Below are 14,631 nucleotides of genomic sequence, written 5' to 3'. Positions count from 1 at the left end.
ATTTGACCAATGAGAGAATCCTTTCTCGCCCCCTTCCGAACTCCTGATTATCTGATGTTATGTGCGTGTACATGAGCGTCAGCTCGTTTGCTTTAATACCTTTCCGCGCATGCGCTATTCACTCGTTAGATTCTTGAAGGAAGACTCCCATAACGATGACCTCCGATCATTGAGCTAACAAAGTTTACGTTTTTAGCCCCCAAAAAAGTGTAGAAACGATTGCTTAAATTTGTGTATAAACCTGTCACGTGTGCTTGGTTGCGAACAATTCAAAATCGTGTCATGTTGTCACGATTGGGGCATTATTTATGTGTTTGTCTATGCATTAATGTAATCCTTACAAGGACAGCACGGTGGAGCGGTGGTTAGCGCGTGTGCGGCACAGTTCTGAGGTCATGCGATCGAACCTCCTTGTGTGGAGTTTGCAGTTTCCTCCCACATTTAAAAAAATGTATGTCAGGTGAATTGGCCGGTTCAAATTGTCCCTAAGTGTGAATGAGCGTGCGAATTGTCTGTCCCTTTGTGCCCTGCAATTGGCTGGCAGGTCAGGGAGTCCCCTGCTCACTGCCCGAGGATGGCTGGGATGGGCTCCAGCACCCCCATGACCCCAACTGAGGTTAAGCGGTGCAGATAATGGAATGGTAATCCTTACATTACCTATCTTGGTATGTTTTCCGAATGTTATTGAAAACAATTTTCAAGTAGAACATTTCGGATAATGGTGTGGGCGTATATTGTCATCTTGTGGTTGTTAATGGTTATTACACTTTATCACTTCCAAAAAGCACTGAAAGACAGTACAGTACAGTTCTGCTTTTGTACATTTTTTTAGTTTTTACGAAAGGTCTTAAAATGGTAAATGATCATCTCATCTCATCAGCCGTACCGCTTATCCTCATTAGGGTCGCGGGGGGGCTGGAGCCCATCCCAGCCATCTCCGGGCAGTGGGCAGGGGACACCCTGAATTGGTTGCCAGCCAATTGCAGGGCACACAGGGACAGACAACTCACTCGCTCATTCACACCTATGGACAATTTGGACCGGCCAATTCACCTGGAATGCATGTTTTTGGAATGTGGGAGGAAACCGGAGTGCCCGGAGGAAACCCACGCAAGCACGGGGAGAACATACAAACTCCGCACAGGAAGTCTGGAGCTGGATTTGAACCCACGACAGGTTCCCATGACATGAACTGTGCCGCACAAGCGCTAACCACTGCGCCGCCGTGCTGCCTGGTAAATGTTCAAACATTTGAATATACATATATATTAGAATTGTCCTTATTTTCATTGATTAAAACGTAGAGTAAATTGTTTATAACGAGATAAGACGTGACACTCTAGGACAGGGGTCGGGAACCTATGGCTCGCGAGCCATATATGGCTCTTTCTATGAGTATCTGTGGCTCAGAGACCAATTTGATTGCATGCAAAATTTCTCCAGCTTGTTCAAAACCGAAGGTGTCTATCCTATTCAGGTACACGTAAAGCCAAACAAAAGCTAAATATAGAGGTAACACTTCGCAGTATATATATAGGGCATGTTTTTCACTACAATTTACAGTCAAGGTGTCACACAAAAAAAGGGGGAAAAAAACTCGTTTTGGCTGTACAACGCTAAAGAATCCTTTATTTAAAAGTTCACTAAATAATCTGTGTTCAGTGTTCAGATACTTTATGATGAATCCACAGAACTGTAAATACGCCAAAACACCGGAAGAGAACTTAGTCATTTGATTGGGTGAGTGGGAGGGATGGGTGGAGCTATGCAAAAAGTACAAGCATTCCCTCCCATCTCTCGCCAAAGGTAAGCACATAAGGCTCCCTATTCTCAGAATGTTGTGACGTTTTTACAAAATAAATGCTTGCATCTGGTTTTGAAACCAATATGTATGAAAAAAAAGGTCAAAAGGAGTTTAACCGATCTTGAGTAATTGCAAGAAAGAGACAAGTTTAAAGTGGTCTGTTTGTTGAATTTGGGACAGGGGCTCTGGCATTATTCTCTTTTCATAATTTTTATCAAATCATCAAAAATAAATGTGCTGAAGACTAAGCTTTTGTCTGGGGCCCCGGTTTAGCAATTTAGTAAATTTGTCTCATAATTTATGGTGTGGCTCTTTCCCAAAATAAAATTAATATTTTTTGCTTTTATGGCTCTTTGAGTCAAAAAGGTTCCCGACCCCTGCTCTAGGACAAACACGCAATGATATGAGATGGAATAGAATAGAATAGAATAGTCTTTATCGTCATTGATATCAACGTAGTAAAAAAATGTATCCAATGAGGTTCGACATGGCACTCTAGAGTAAACATGTAATAAAGACTTTAAGAGAAAAATAAGATAAAAGACTGTCAGAATGAATGGGCAAAAATATTTACAATGTAACGCTTAAGAGACGCCCTGCGAATGGCTGGCAACCAGTTCAGGGTGTCCCCTGCCCACTGCCCAAAGACGGATGGGATGGGCTCCAGCACCCCCGCGACCCTACTGAGGATAAGCGGTGCAGATAATGGATGGATGGATGCTTAGAGACTGGTACAATTGCAAGTAATGAATAGTGCATTGTAACAATAGTCCAGTTAAAAGTAGTGCAATAACATTAGGAGCAACAAAAAATCTCCAATTAAGTTGCAAGATATATATTTTGACAGTTATGTTTCGGGTGGTGATCGCCCCGGGTAAGGAACTGCCTCCGACCTGTTAGTCCTTGTGTTAAGGCATCTGTAGCGCCTGTCAGAAGAGGTGGAGGACGGGGCAAGAATAGTCCCTTATAATGATGCCTCTGTTGCTGCATCGTGACAATGAAATAACAAAACATTGAAAAATAAGGATAGACTGGTTATAGTTACAAGGTAGTGCTTATAGACTGACCTAGGTTGAAAGTGCAGCATAGAAACAGTGCAATTGAACTTGTGTACTCATGTGTATCAGTAACATGGCAAAGTTCTTCTTGTCTGTTAGGGGCGGCAATAGCACAGGAGGTAGAGCACTCATCTTCCGATCGCAGTTCGAATCCCGGCTTCTCCATGTTACATGTCGAAGTGTCCTTGGGTAACACGCTGAACCACTAATGCCCCCAATAAGCAGGTTGGCGCCTTGCATGGCTGCACGGCCGCTATTGGTGTGAGTGTGTGTGTGTGTGAATGGGTAAATGTGAAGCACATTGTAAAGCGCTTTGGGAAGTCTTCATTGACTTGAAAAGCGCTATATGAATGCAGATCATTTCATTACATTTCATGTTTCTACTTGTATTACAGGAAAGACATAACTGTATTTTTGGAAGTGTATGACGATTAAATGAAGGTGTATATTAAATATTAAAATAGTTTCCTGTCTAATATGTGCAGATTGCGTACATGTCAACTTTAACCAGTTTATCCCATTATAAATGATTGCAATTCCCTTGTTAAGCAATAAATAATAAACCTTACAAAAACAACACGGCACCTATTCACTCACAGTAAGACAGACTATGTACATAAAAACAAAGATAATATTTTTAAACAAGTTCATTTTATTTACCAGGAAAACAACACAAATAATCATTTCAGAATCTTTCTTAGTTCTTTCCCCAGTTGCAGTAAATTTAGTGTTGCTTATTGTAGCCTAGATGGTAAGGCGCCCGCTTTGAGACTGGGAGGTTCGGGTTCGCGCCCCGGCCGAGTCATTCCTAAGACTTAAAAAGTGGTCGGCGGCGCCCTCTCTTGGCTGCGGCTGCATCGGGTCAGATGCAATCGACATTTCGTTCTGTGTACATTGTTACACAGAATGACAATACAAGGAAATTATTATTATTATTATTATTATATGTAGCAGACTCTTTTTCCAGTACAGAAATTGTTATACGGCGTATACAATTTGAAAGGATCAAAAAACATCAGAGCTATGGGGGAAACTTATGAATGAGCAGTGTTCAAAGTCAGACTCGGGGGCCATTTACAGCCCCTGATTAAATTTTTACTGGACCGTGGCCTCTGTCATAAAACTAATGATATGTGACCAGCCAATAATGTTGACCAGAGTATAAAATACATTTCAATTCTAAATCACGATAGTAACCTTTTGGCCACCTTGCGCTTGGCTTTCTTTGAAAATTGAAAATTTAAGCCCACCCTATTTTCGACATGGCAACTGTAAAAAAAAGAAGAAAAAAAGAAACTTAACTGTAAGGGGCCGCCGCTTCCAGGACAAGTAAGAATTGGAGTATTTTTCACTGAAATCCTAAACAACTGTGTCTGCCTAATTTGCCAAGAGACTGTGGCTGTTTTCAAAGAACATAACATCATGAGGCACTGCTAGACAAAACATGTGGACTACAAAAAGCTAACTGTAAACGAACGCTGTGAAAATGTGAAGTAACTGGAAGCAGTTGTAACGGCACGGCAGCGCCTTTTCACAAGACCCTGTGAGTAAAAAAAAAAAAAAAAAACGAATACAAAGGGGAGCTACGAGGTCGAGACGCTGATCGCCAAGAACTCCAAACCCTTCAAGGGTCTGAATTCATCAGAGACTGTTCAAAGAACATATTCCTAGTTTACCAACTCCGCCGCTTTCTGAAAAGATTGTACACCTGAGCCAGATCAGGAGGGTTCTTCTGATACTGCTAACCATGGAAACCAGTACTGTTCCATATGAAGGTACAAACCACATGCCAAAAACTCGGTCTTGAGAGGGTTGGGCGCTACCAGGCTGCATTTGCGACAGGAAGTGGTGACTCTACGACCGAGGCGGTTAAGGGATTCATGAACCGTGAATTGGATTAAGAGTAGAGATAATCCCTCCAAATTCAAATTTAATCAAAGGAGAGGTCTCGTCAGAATGTGGTGTCATCTTTTTTACGACGTTTGGTGACGTCGAATTGGAAGCTTTCAGTCCCAGTACGTGTTTGCCCCCTGTCCCGGGCAAAGAGGACACAGCTGTTCAACTCGAATAGAAGGCGCACGCATCCCAAGAGATTAACGCAGGATTGGCCACCTGACTAGGGAGGAGGTTCGTTATGCTCAGACGTCGAGAAAATCTTTTCACTTAAAAGAGTCATAATAGCACGACTGTTAATATCCTGTAATGGACAACTCTCCTTTTGAAGCATGGTTTCCAGAATAAACGCGAAACTTCTATGTGTGACGTAATCGCCTTTCGGTCGGAACCTGCTCTCGCCGTGTGCATACCAATCAAATCGGAGAGGAACTTCCTTTTTTGGCATGCGGCGGTTTGTGCTGCGGGAGGCCGCCAAGCGCTTTCCTTGGCTGGCCAACGTGACGCTGTACGGCGGCCTTTTCGCCGGAGGTGATCTTGTGCACCAGTTGCTGGCGCACAAGGAGCATTTGGATTGGACGCACACGCGTAACGTGGCCGTGGTAGCGGTCTCCTTTCATGGCAACTTCAACTACTTTTGGATGAGGGCGCTGGAGCGACGTTTCCCGGGAAAGTCGGGCGGGATGCTCTTCAAGAAGCTGCTCCTGGACCAAAGCTTCGCCTCCCCGCTGGCAACCAGCGTCTTCTACACGGGTGAGTGAAATCCTTTTTTTATACCGATGCTCATCTCCTGATGGTTATTCATAGAGATGCTCGGAAGATATTGCCGCTTTGCGTAACTGCAGCAGAGCTGTCAACTTTAAGGGACCCCTCTCACGCCGAACACAACCTCTGTGACCTGTTGCCCTCTGGTAGGCGCTGCAGGTCCCTTAAAATAAGGACTTATGGGCTTATAGAGACAGTTTCTTCCCAGGGCCACTACCACCCTAAACAAGCACGCTAAACTGTGAAAATATATATTATATATACCAGAGCCATATCCCCCTAGTGGGAGGTGACTAGAGTCTTTTCTGACTCTTTCTGGGAAATCGATACAGAGGAGGGGACTCCCAGCCCCCTCGCCCAACCCAACTGATGTGTTGGGAGTCATTAGGTGACCAAAACCCCCAATTCCAACCCCTAATGCCGAGCGCCAAGCAGGGAGGCAATGAGTACCTTTGTTGTAAGTCATAGGTATGACCCTGCCAAGGCTTGAACCAGCGACCTCCCAGGCTCAAGGCAGGCGCCCTACCCCAAGGCCACTGAGCTGAAAATATATAATATATTAAAAAAATATATATTGCGCTATTATTATTATAACTTGGGCCCGTTTCCAAGCACTATTTTGGAAATATTTTTGCCTATTTATTTTGAAAGTCTTTTGTATTATATTTCCCTTTAAAGGTGCTGTCCAAAATCTGAAATTGTGTAACTCTTAGCTGCCATATCCAGGCTCAAAGTCATGATACATTTCTTAGACGCGCCCGAATACACTTTTCTTTTTGGGGGAGTTTGGGTTGGCGTTTGGACTGTATTTGAAGCAAGCTTTTCTTACTTTTACCTTTTCATGCTACACAAACAAAAAACTGCAATTACAAGCATAAAGACACTCTACAACCCCCTCTGTCTCAATTGAATCCCTCTTTTTTTGCTTTTATGTAACATACCTGTCAACCTGTACGGTTTTGCCGTACAAAGTAGGTTTTTTTATGCATTTTAAGACAAGTACAACGTACAAGGAAATCAGTACGGAAAAACGCAAATATGTCAATCGCATGCGTCTGCCGCCTGGGGATTTCCCATCATGCATCATTCAGGAAAAAAAAAGATATGGTGTACGATTATTTTGTATTTTGTACGGGAAAATACGACAGTTTGTACGTGTTTCAACTTTCATCCATGCATCCATCCATTATCTGCACCGCTTATCCTCAGTAGAGTCACGGGGGTGCTGGAGCCCATCTCAGCTGCCTTCGGGCAGGGGCATGTAGATGTGGAGGTTGACAGGTATGATTTAATGTGTTGCGTGTCCCAGAACAGCATTGTAAAAGTAAGACTAGACAATTCCCGAGGCAATTGTGAGAGTTGTGATGGATCTGGAAGATGATAGTAGAGAACTGGTAGCGTTGAGTTGTTAGCATATAAATGTTAGCATAAAGTTATTAACTCAGAGAGATGTATTTGTAATTTTTAACTTGGTTCTGTGGGTGACTGTACTGTATTTGCCTGCGCAGCATGAACAAGCTGACAGAGGCTGCAATGATGACACAAGCCAGGAGATGGCGTCCACGAGTAAAAAATGTCCGAATTCAGTATCGCTCCTATGAAGCTTTGTCAGCTATGTCACAAAACGTCTTTTGGGAGTATGAAGCATCAACAGCTTTGTCAGCCGATTATTGTTCGCTAAACCTTGTTTGACTTTCGTCTGGTAAATTCAGCAAATCAACATTTGAGTATACGATCTGCGTCATCTTCTTTTCAGATGTTATTCAGTTAGAGCCAGTTAGTGTTCCAGCATATCATGCATTGTCCTTCCTCTATGTCTGTCTCAGTTTAAGTCAGTGTTTCAACTTCCATCCATCCATCCATGCATCCATCCATCCATCCATCCATCCATCCATCCATCCATCCATCCATCCATCCATCCATCCATCCATCCATCCATCCATCCATCCATCCATCCATCCATCCATCCATCCATTATCTGCACCGCTTATCCTCAGTAGGGTCACGAGGGTGCTGGAGTCCATCTCAGCTGTCTTCGGGCAGTGGGCAGGGGACACCCTGAACTGGTTGCCAGCCAGTCGCGGGGCACACAGAGACAGACAATTCGCGCGCTCATTCACACCTCGGGACAATTTGAACCGGCCAATTAACCTGACATGCATGTTTTTGGAATGTAAGAGGAAACCCACGCAAGCATGGGGAGCACATGCAAACTCCACACAGGAGGCTTGCTCTCACACACGCTAACCACTGCGCCGCCGTGCTGCCCAGTGTTTCAACGTATCCAGCGTTTTGTTTTCTTAATGTTTTTGTCCGTTTAGAGCTGGTGCTCCGACATATCTTTCGTTGTCTTGCCTTCATGCTTTTTGTCATGTTAGTGTTCTAAAATAGCTTGGCTTTCCATTGTTTTATGATTTTTTCAATTAGCTTTAATTAGGGAGCTTGCATAGTTCATGGTCTCCGAACCATAGTACGCTTGTTGTTCTGTCCATGTGAATCTTAGTCGCCCAAGGTGGTATGACTTTGCTGTGTGAACATAGGGTATAACCACACACTATCCCAAAATATTTTTTTGTTTTCTGGTTCGGTTTTCTGGTTCTGACGATTTTCTAAAACACAAGTGATAGTCATCCTTCAAATTATCTGAGTTTTAGCCCTAAAACCTCCATGTGGGGCAGCACGGCAGATGAGTGATTAGCGCGTCGGCGGTGCAGCTCTTAGGTCATGGGATCAAATCCAGCTACCAGCCTTCCTGTGTGGGATTTGCATGTTCTCCCCATGCTTGCGTAGGTTTACTCTGGGCTCTCTGGTTTCCTCCCACATTCGAAAAACATGCATGCCAGGTTACTTGGCTGGTCCAAATCGTCCCTAGGTGTGAATGAGCGAGTGGGTTGTCTCTCTCTTTGTGCCCCGAGACTGGCTGGCAACCAGTTCAGGGTGTCCTCTGCCTAAAGATTGCTGGGATGGGCTCCAGCCCCCCCGTGACCCTACTGAGGATAAGCGGTGCAGATAATAATCATCTCCATATGAAAATGCTCCTAGTCTAACAGTTTTCATGTTAATTCTCCTCATTCTGTTTTTTAAAATATTTTCCCTGTAAGACTGTGTTTAAGGGCTATACAAATCAATCGGACTTGACTTGTCTGTTGTCCTATAGGGGTGAGTTTCTTGGAGGGCAAAGAAGACATCTTTGAAGACTGGCGCGAGAAGTTCTTCAACACATGGAAGGTGAGACACGGCGGGGGCGGTCACCTTATTCACTTCTCGCTAGTGGGATTAACCCCGATTACACATGCCTGTGGGTTGTATCTCCAGAAGTGAGGCAAGGCGTCTTGACAACATTTTTTTGTGGATGAAGTTTAATCAGGATTATTATTTACATCCTCGATGATTGTTTTATCTGTCACAAATACTTGATGATGAAGAATGATGTGTCTTTTTTCCTTCTGCAGACTGGACTTATGTACTGGCCTTTCATGCAGGTAAATATCATAACCTATTACTCGTGCTCCCATCCTGTTTCCATAATACATGTCACTTTCTCTTGCCTACTTGTGTTGACAAGAATGCGACCAGGAAGACTGTGCATAATTATTTATAGATGACCTTAGCAGTGGTCACATACAGTAAAAATATGGCGGCTTGACATGTGAGCAGAAGTTAAATCAAGCACATTTGTAAAGGCTTTCTCTGTAAATGACTTCGTTGATTTATGAAAACAAGCTATATGCATTGTCATACTCCATAAAAATGCCTTTAAAAATATTGATAACGAGTTAGTACTCTAGGTTGTTAAAAGTGGGGTGTGGTTTTTGAGTTTTCCTCCAAACTTTAAAAGTAGAATATTTTCTCTATCAAGTATGTGTTAACTGAGTTTAAAGAGCCTTTTTTTGTCCTCTTTTCCACTGCACCTTTCTGCTAAGGGTAGGGGTGAATTCGTGGGTAGAGAATAATTTCACAACCATGCTTGTGATTATCTGTTATAGTGGATTGAAAATGGTGAAAGTAAGAAAATGTGTCAAATATAGTTTAAACACCAACACAAACTCCCCAAAAAGAGAAAAAAAGTTTATACTAGCGCATCACAGAAAAAAACTCACTTGCACTCGCCACACAGGCAGCTTGAAAGAGGCTTCAAAGATGATTAATCCAGAATTTGGCGTCAGCAAATGGAAAATTTTCAAATTCTGGACAGCAGCTTTAAATATCAGAGTAGTAATTTCATAATGCAGATCTTACTTTGCTCATTTAGACCGCATTGTTTTTATCATATGAAATTTAGATTTGATAACATTACATGTGTACCAATACTTGTAATAACTAGGGATACGTGTTTGTTAAATATATGTATTTTAATAAGGAAAAAGACAAAATAGAATGAATTGGTAAATAAAGTATTGCTCAATACTAGAAATGTTCATTAACAATTTCTTTATATGTAGATGTCATGAACCAGAACAGGAAACAGGAAGCAGAACCCAATCTCGTAACGTTACTCACAGTTTATTGGGGAGAAGAGGGATGAGCGCACACTCGATCCGGGGATCGTTGGTCGCGGAAGTAGATTGATCGGGACGAGGAAGTAGTAAAAATCAAACAGATCGGGGAGAGAACAAAACAGGAGGAAAACACAGGCAAAAACAGAGATTCACAGGGCTTGGCAAAACAAGAGCAAAAAACACAGGCAAAACGGGGATTCACAGGGCTTGGCAAAACACATGCAAAAACGGGGATTCACAGGGCTTGGTAAAACAAGAGCAAAAACACAGGCAAAAATGGGGATTCACGGGGCTTGACGTATCACAACAGAGTTTAGCAGGAGTTTCGCAGAAGCTTCAACCCCAGGTAATTCACAAGACAGCGTTTAAGTAGTCAGGGAGCAATCTGTCAATGCCTTTCAGCTGGTGTCCATGGGCGGGGCCATTTGGGCGCCGTGGCAACCGTGACAGAACCTGGCTCTACACGGCAGGGACCAATTGGGCGCCGTGGCATCCGTGACAGTAAATCAGTAATTGCAGTTTGTACTTGTAATAATAACAGGCAGTTGTTAAAAATGTTTTGTTTTTTGCAATAGTAGTTTGTAGCTATGATTTTGTATAATTGAGGCAAATTCCGGTGCTGTAAAATGCTCTGCCCTCGGACATTTGATCTGCAACCTCAGTGTGTTTAAATCTAGACATAAAACACACATATATTTAATAGCTTATGAAAGATGTTGACCTCAGGAAGCTGACAACCGGACACTCTTTGATTACCTAAATTTCATATTGATGATGTCTGTGTATTGTCTTTTGATGCCCTTGCATTATCCATTGCAGCCTGGTCATCCTGGGAAGGGGATTACCTCATGTGCGGCCCCTTATCAAGGTTTCTCCATTCCCTCATCCCTCATGCTGAGTTTTTTGAGTTTTGCTTTGCTTTGCCCTCATGTTGGTTTTAGATCAGGGGATTGTGTAATAGTATTCTGTAGTCTGTACAGCCCTTTGAGACTTGCTGTGATTTAGGGCAATACAAATAAACATGACTTGTTTATTTTTGCATCGTTACTTCTGCTGGGTATTTGGATTTAATGATGATTTGATGTAATAATGATTTAAAAAAATAAAATAGGCAACGGCAACCTAATTTTTAAAAAAGAAGCCAGTTTCTAAAAACTTCTTAACCTTAATATGTTCCAGAATAGGACTAAACGTTTTCAGTATGTGAATTAGGATGCAAGAAACACCTCTTTTTATCCATCTAAGGAGGCAACCATTTTTCAACTTTTGGGTAACTACACATGTCAACACAGGGTACGTTTACATTCTGAAAAAAGTCCAACTTGGATCAACATTTGCAATCAACATCGTCTACATGGCTAGTGACAAAGGAACATCCTCATATACTTAATGACATTTGCAAGAACTCTGATCACAAGGACACAGCAGGAGCAACGACATAACAAAAAGATAATTCATTTCTGCATTAAGTAAAAGGTGATTTTATACATGTCAGTCACAACAATCAGTAAAATACTGTGTTTGCTTCCTCATTGCCACAAAAGTGTGGTCCATTGCAGTACTTACGTGGCTTATCAGAAGCGTGACTTACACTATAAATGTATGAATATAACTAGCAATTTCAGACTGGGGAAAGAAAATATCAAAAAAATATCACAGATAAATAAACTAGGCTTGTTTAGAGAGTTGGGTGGAGCTAGCATGTGTCATTCATATCAGTACTACAAGTCCAAAAATTAACCGGATGGGGATACTGCGCGTACGCAGTAATGTGCACGTGTAATCGACCATTCGACCAGGGGTCACGAACGTATGGCTCGCGGGCCACATATGGCTCCCTTCATGAGTCCATCTTGCTCGAGATAATGACGGCCAAAGCAAACTTCCTTGTAAAATTCAAATTTTAATGTATGCAAAGTCATAGCATCACAGCATGCCAATGATAGGGTCCAAAATATTTTGGGCAAAGTTACTATCATGAAATGACCATGTACGTACAATCAATGTACATCACAGTACAATGCCGAATGCAGTTAATTTTAAGGCTTGTGTGTGTTTGTATTTACAGTTCCTGAACTTTGCACTGCTGCCTTTGCATATGCGCACAGCTTTCATGGGCTGCTGTGCTTTCCTGTGGGCCACCTTCCTCTGCTTTTCCCGCCAGGACGGCGATGGCACGGCTGGCGTGGCGCTTGCCTTTGTTATGGACCCCCGTAGGACTCTGGAGGAGATGCGCCAAGCTCGCATGGCCAGGAAGCAAGAACAAACCCAAAGGGGAAACTAACTGCCTGTTACCGCTGAATGCCCTCAACTCGAGAGATATTGAACCAGGGGCGACTGCTCCTGACCATGTAAAATAGGCATATAAAAACGCCTGTTTTCTCTAAAGGTATTCCCAGACAGAAATGTTTTTTTTATTTGATACAGATCGTGTGGTGTTCCTCCCCAAGTCAAGTCAAGTCAAGTCACTATGCAAATATGTTGCAAAATACTCCGTGCGCTGAGGGACTCAAGAGATTTAGTCTCATCGTTGACCCATCTGGCTTGTTTGCGGTAGAGCTTTGACGTCATTAAAGAAACACAACACTTTCAAAATAGTGAATCTCATTAACACAACATATGAAGTCAGCTCCGAAACAGACAGCCACTGTAGTGAACTGCGATTAATGCATCCTTGGAGAAATTTGAACTTTGCGTGCTTCAATCTCCCAAAACTGAGCGGGGTAAGTTTACCTACCATCATTACAGTATTACAGTATGTGTTCCATGTTTGCCTTCATCTTCTTTTAGGTAAGAGACTTTGACCTTTTGTTGCTGTTTGCCCTTTCTTGTACCATCACTGCATCCACCTGCGACACAACGCCTAGGCATTCTCCACAAAAAATACTTGAGCTTGGCTTAAAACACTGTAACCTCTTGGACTCGTTAACATGTAAAACAGTATGGCGACTAGCTCTCTAGGGTGCTGATGTTCCTGCAATGATGTCACAGCTCAGGATAACAAAGACAAGACATGCTGTCTTAAAACGCATGATCTCGGAAAGTAATTATATCAATATGCCGATGAAATATATATACAGATCTTATGTAAAGACCTTGTACTATTTCTTTACATTTTGCATGTTTAAGAATTTGGGGATACCTTCCAACGCTTCAGAATGAGTGTGTGTCTCCATGCCAAGAAATTTCACACATGACCTTTTTGTTCAGGTTGAGTGTTTCAGTTTTTGATAAACTTGTGAAAAAATGGTAAATCTATTTGACTACAAACTGTCAAGCTAAAAATTATATCCACGTGTGAGGAGGCATGTCCAACTTGAAAAATTGCTGGTACTCTTAGATTTGTAAAAAGTCTTTAAATCAAGGAAAGAAGCAAAGTCTTTGACGACCACTGAATGGTAATATATATTCAGATTTGTTAAATTGCTGTTGAGTGGAACTTACGTCAAAGTTGCTCTATTATCAGCCAATGACTTGACACCAAGTCAGATTCTGAAAAAAGGGAAGTTGTAGTTCGGCTTCATCGGGATGCTGTTTTTAATCGACATCACATAGTAGATTGATCGTATCGTGCATAAATCCAAGACAGGTGGATTTTTCTTTGTAACGAATCACCTACAAACATTTATCGGAATGGCGTGTTTGACCTGTTTTGTCTTAGGATAATCTTTGCCTTGACTATTTACCCAAAACATAGTTTAGTTCCAAAGGATGATAATGTATATACTTGAAAGGTGTCCACTTGAGGCCACCAAAGTCAGTTTCCTGAAACTAGAACTCAGACCTGGCCAATTTTACTGACACCATTTTGTGCCTTGTTGTGTTGACTATTTCAGTGTTTGTGTTGACTTTGTGGACATCATATATTTAATCCCAAGGGTTCAAGCTTTCTAATGACACTGTATATGGCATGACTTATTTCAGTGAATGGTGACATCGTGAACACAAGACTTTTTGTTAACGTGAAGGGGTTAAAAAACCAATAACGACATGATAGAATCATTTTTACTATTTTACTCGAAAAACACGGTAAAATAATATATTTTTTTAATAACAATACTAAATAATGCTTAAAATTAGTAAATTGCCAAGGTTTTGGGATTTTTTGGGGCAGTGGAATGTTTTAACATGTTTAAACAGAGCCTTTTCACATCAACAACAGAACCTCGCCATGTATGTACGGGATATAAATGCATATTTTGTATTTTGGCTATTTTATTGTTATTATTAAATGCATGTAAAAGCAAATCAAAATGAAGTATTCTAAGAGGAAGATTTTGCAGTCTTAACTCAAGTGGAATGGTACGTCTTATGGATTTTTTTCCTTGTCCAAATACAATTAAACACAACATTGCTCAAGATCATTTAAACTTGGCTTTATTGTTTCAGAAACCTTGTTCATTCACTGGTATATTAAAGTGTCCTGAACTTTACGAAAACATAATAGAAATTAAAGACAAAAGGCATTTTCACCGCTATATTGACCTACCTGATTGCTTGTGAAAGATTTCTGATCTGACCAAACTTGTTATGGCCTTGGAGAGCAAAATGTCTTACTGGGAAAGCTGCTGAGTCAGAAAAAAAAATCTATGTCAGCTTTTTTTTGGTTGTT

The 14,631-nt window shown here is 41.7% G+C and overlaps 1 protein-coding gene across 5 annotated transcripts; it reads left to right on the top strand.

The window, feature by feature from the left end:
* The first annotated feature begins 4,803 nt into the window (after window positions 1-4,803).
* Window positions 4,804-14,383, top strand: LOC148374741 (mpv17-like protein). 5 transcript variants are annotated; one of them, XR_015850899.1, is made up of 6 exons: window positions 4,804-5,508; window positions 8,678-8,748; window positions 8,973-9,002; window positions 10,839-10,887; window positions 12,088-12,370; window positions 12,447-14,383. XR_015850899.1 is itself a non-coding variant. In XM_088340359.1 (5 exons), the coding sequence occupies exons 1-5, from the start codon at window positions 5,202-5,204 to the stop codon at window positions 12,234-12,236; spliced, it is 606 nt and encodes a 201-aa protein (XP_088196485.1). In that variant the 5' UTR covers window positions 4,804-5,201; the 3' UTR covers window positions 12,237-14,383. The 5 variants fall into 5 exon arrangements, 2 of the variants coding, with proteins under 2 accessions (XP_088196485.1, XP_088196473.1); XM_088340359.1 differs by having other exon boundaries at window positions 12,088-14,383; XR_015850897.1 differs by lacking the exon at window positions 10,839-10,887 and having other exon boundaries at window positions 4,812-5,508.
* Window positions 14,384-14,631: the final 248 nt, after the last annotated feature.

The sequence above is a fragment of the Urocampus carinirostris genome, chromosome 1, assembly GCF_059441175.1.
Source record: "Urocampus carinirostris isolate Australia breed hairy pipefish chromosome 1, RoL_Ucar_1.0, whole genome shotgun sequence".
Taxonomy (NCBI): Eukaryota; Metazoa; Chordata; class Actinopteri; order Syngnathiformes; family Syngnathidae; genus Urocampus; species Urocampus carinirostris.
Note: the sequence above shows the minus strand (reverse complement) of the source record. Positions and strands in the feature narration are given on the sequence as shown.

Bases quoted from the DNA above. Each gene is read 5' to 3' on its own strand.
- LOC148374741 (XM_088340347.1), top strand. From the start codon at position 5,202: ATGCGGCGGTTTGTGCTGCGGGAGGCCGCCAAGCGCTTTCCTTGGCTG. The intron at 5,509-8,677 runs GTGAGTGAAATC...GTTGTCCTATAG, and splicing joins AACCAGCGTCTTCTACACGG to GGGTGAGTTTCTTGGAGGGC. The intron at 9,003-12,087 runs GTAAATATCATA...TTGTATTTACAG, and splicing joins TGTACTGGCCTTTCATGCAG to TTCCTGAACTTTGCACTGCT.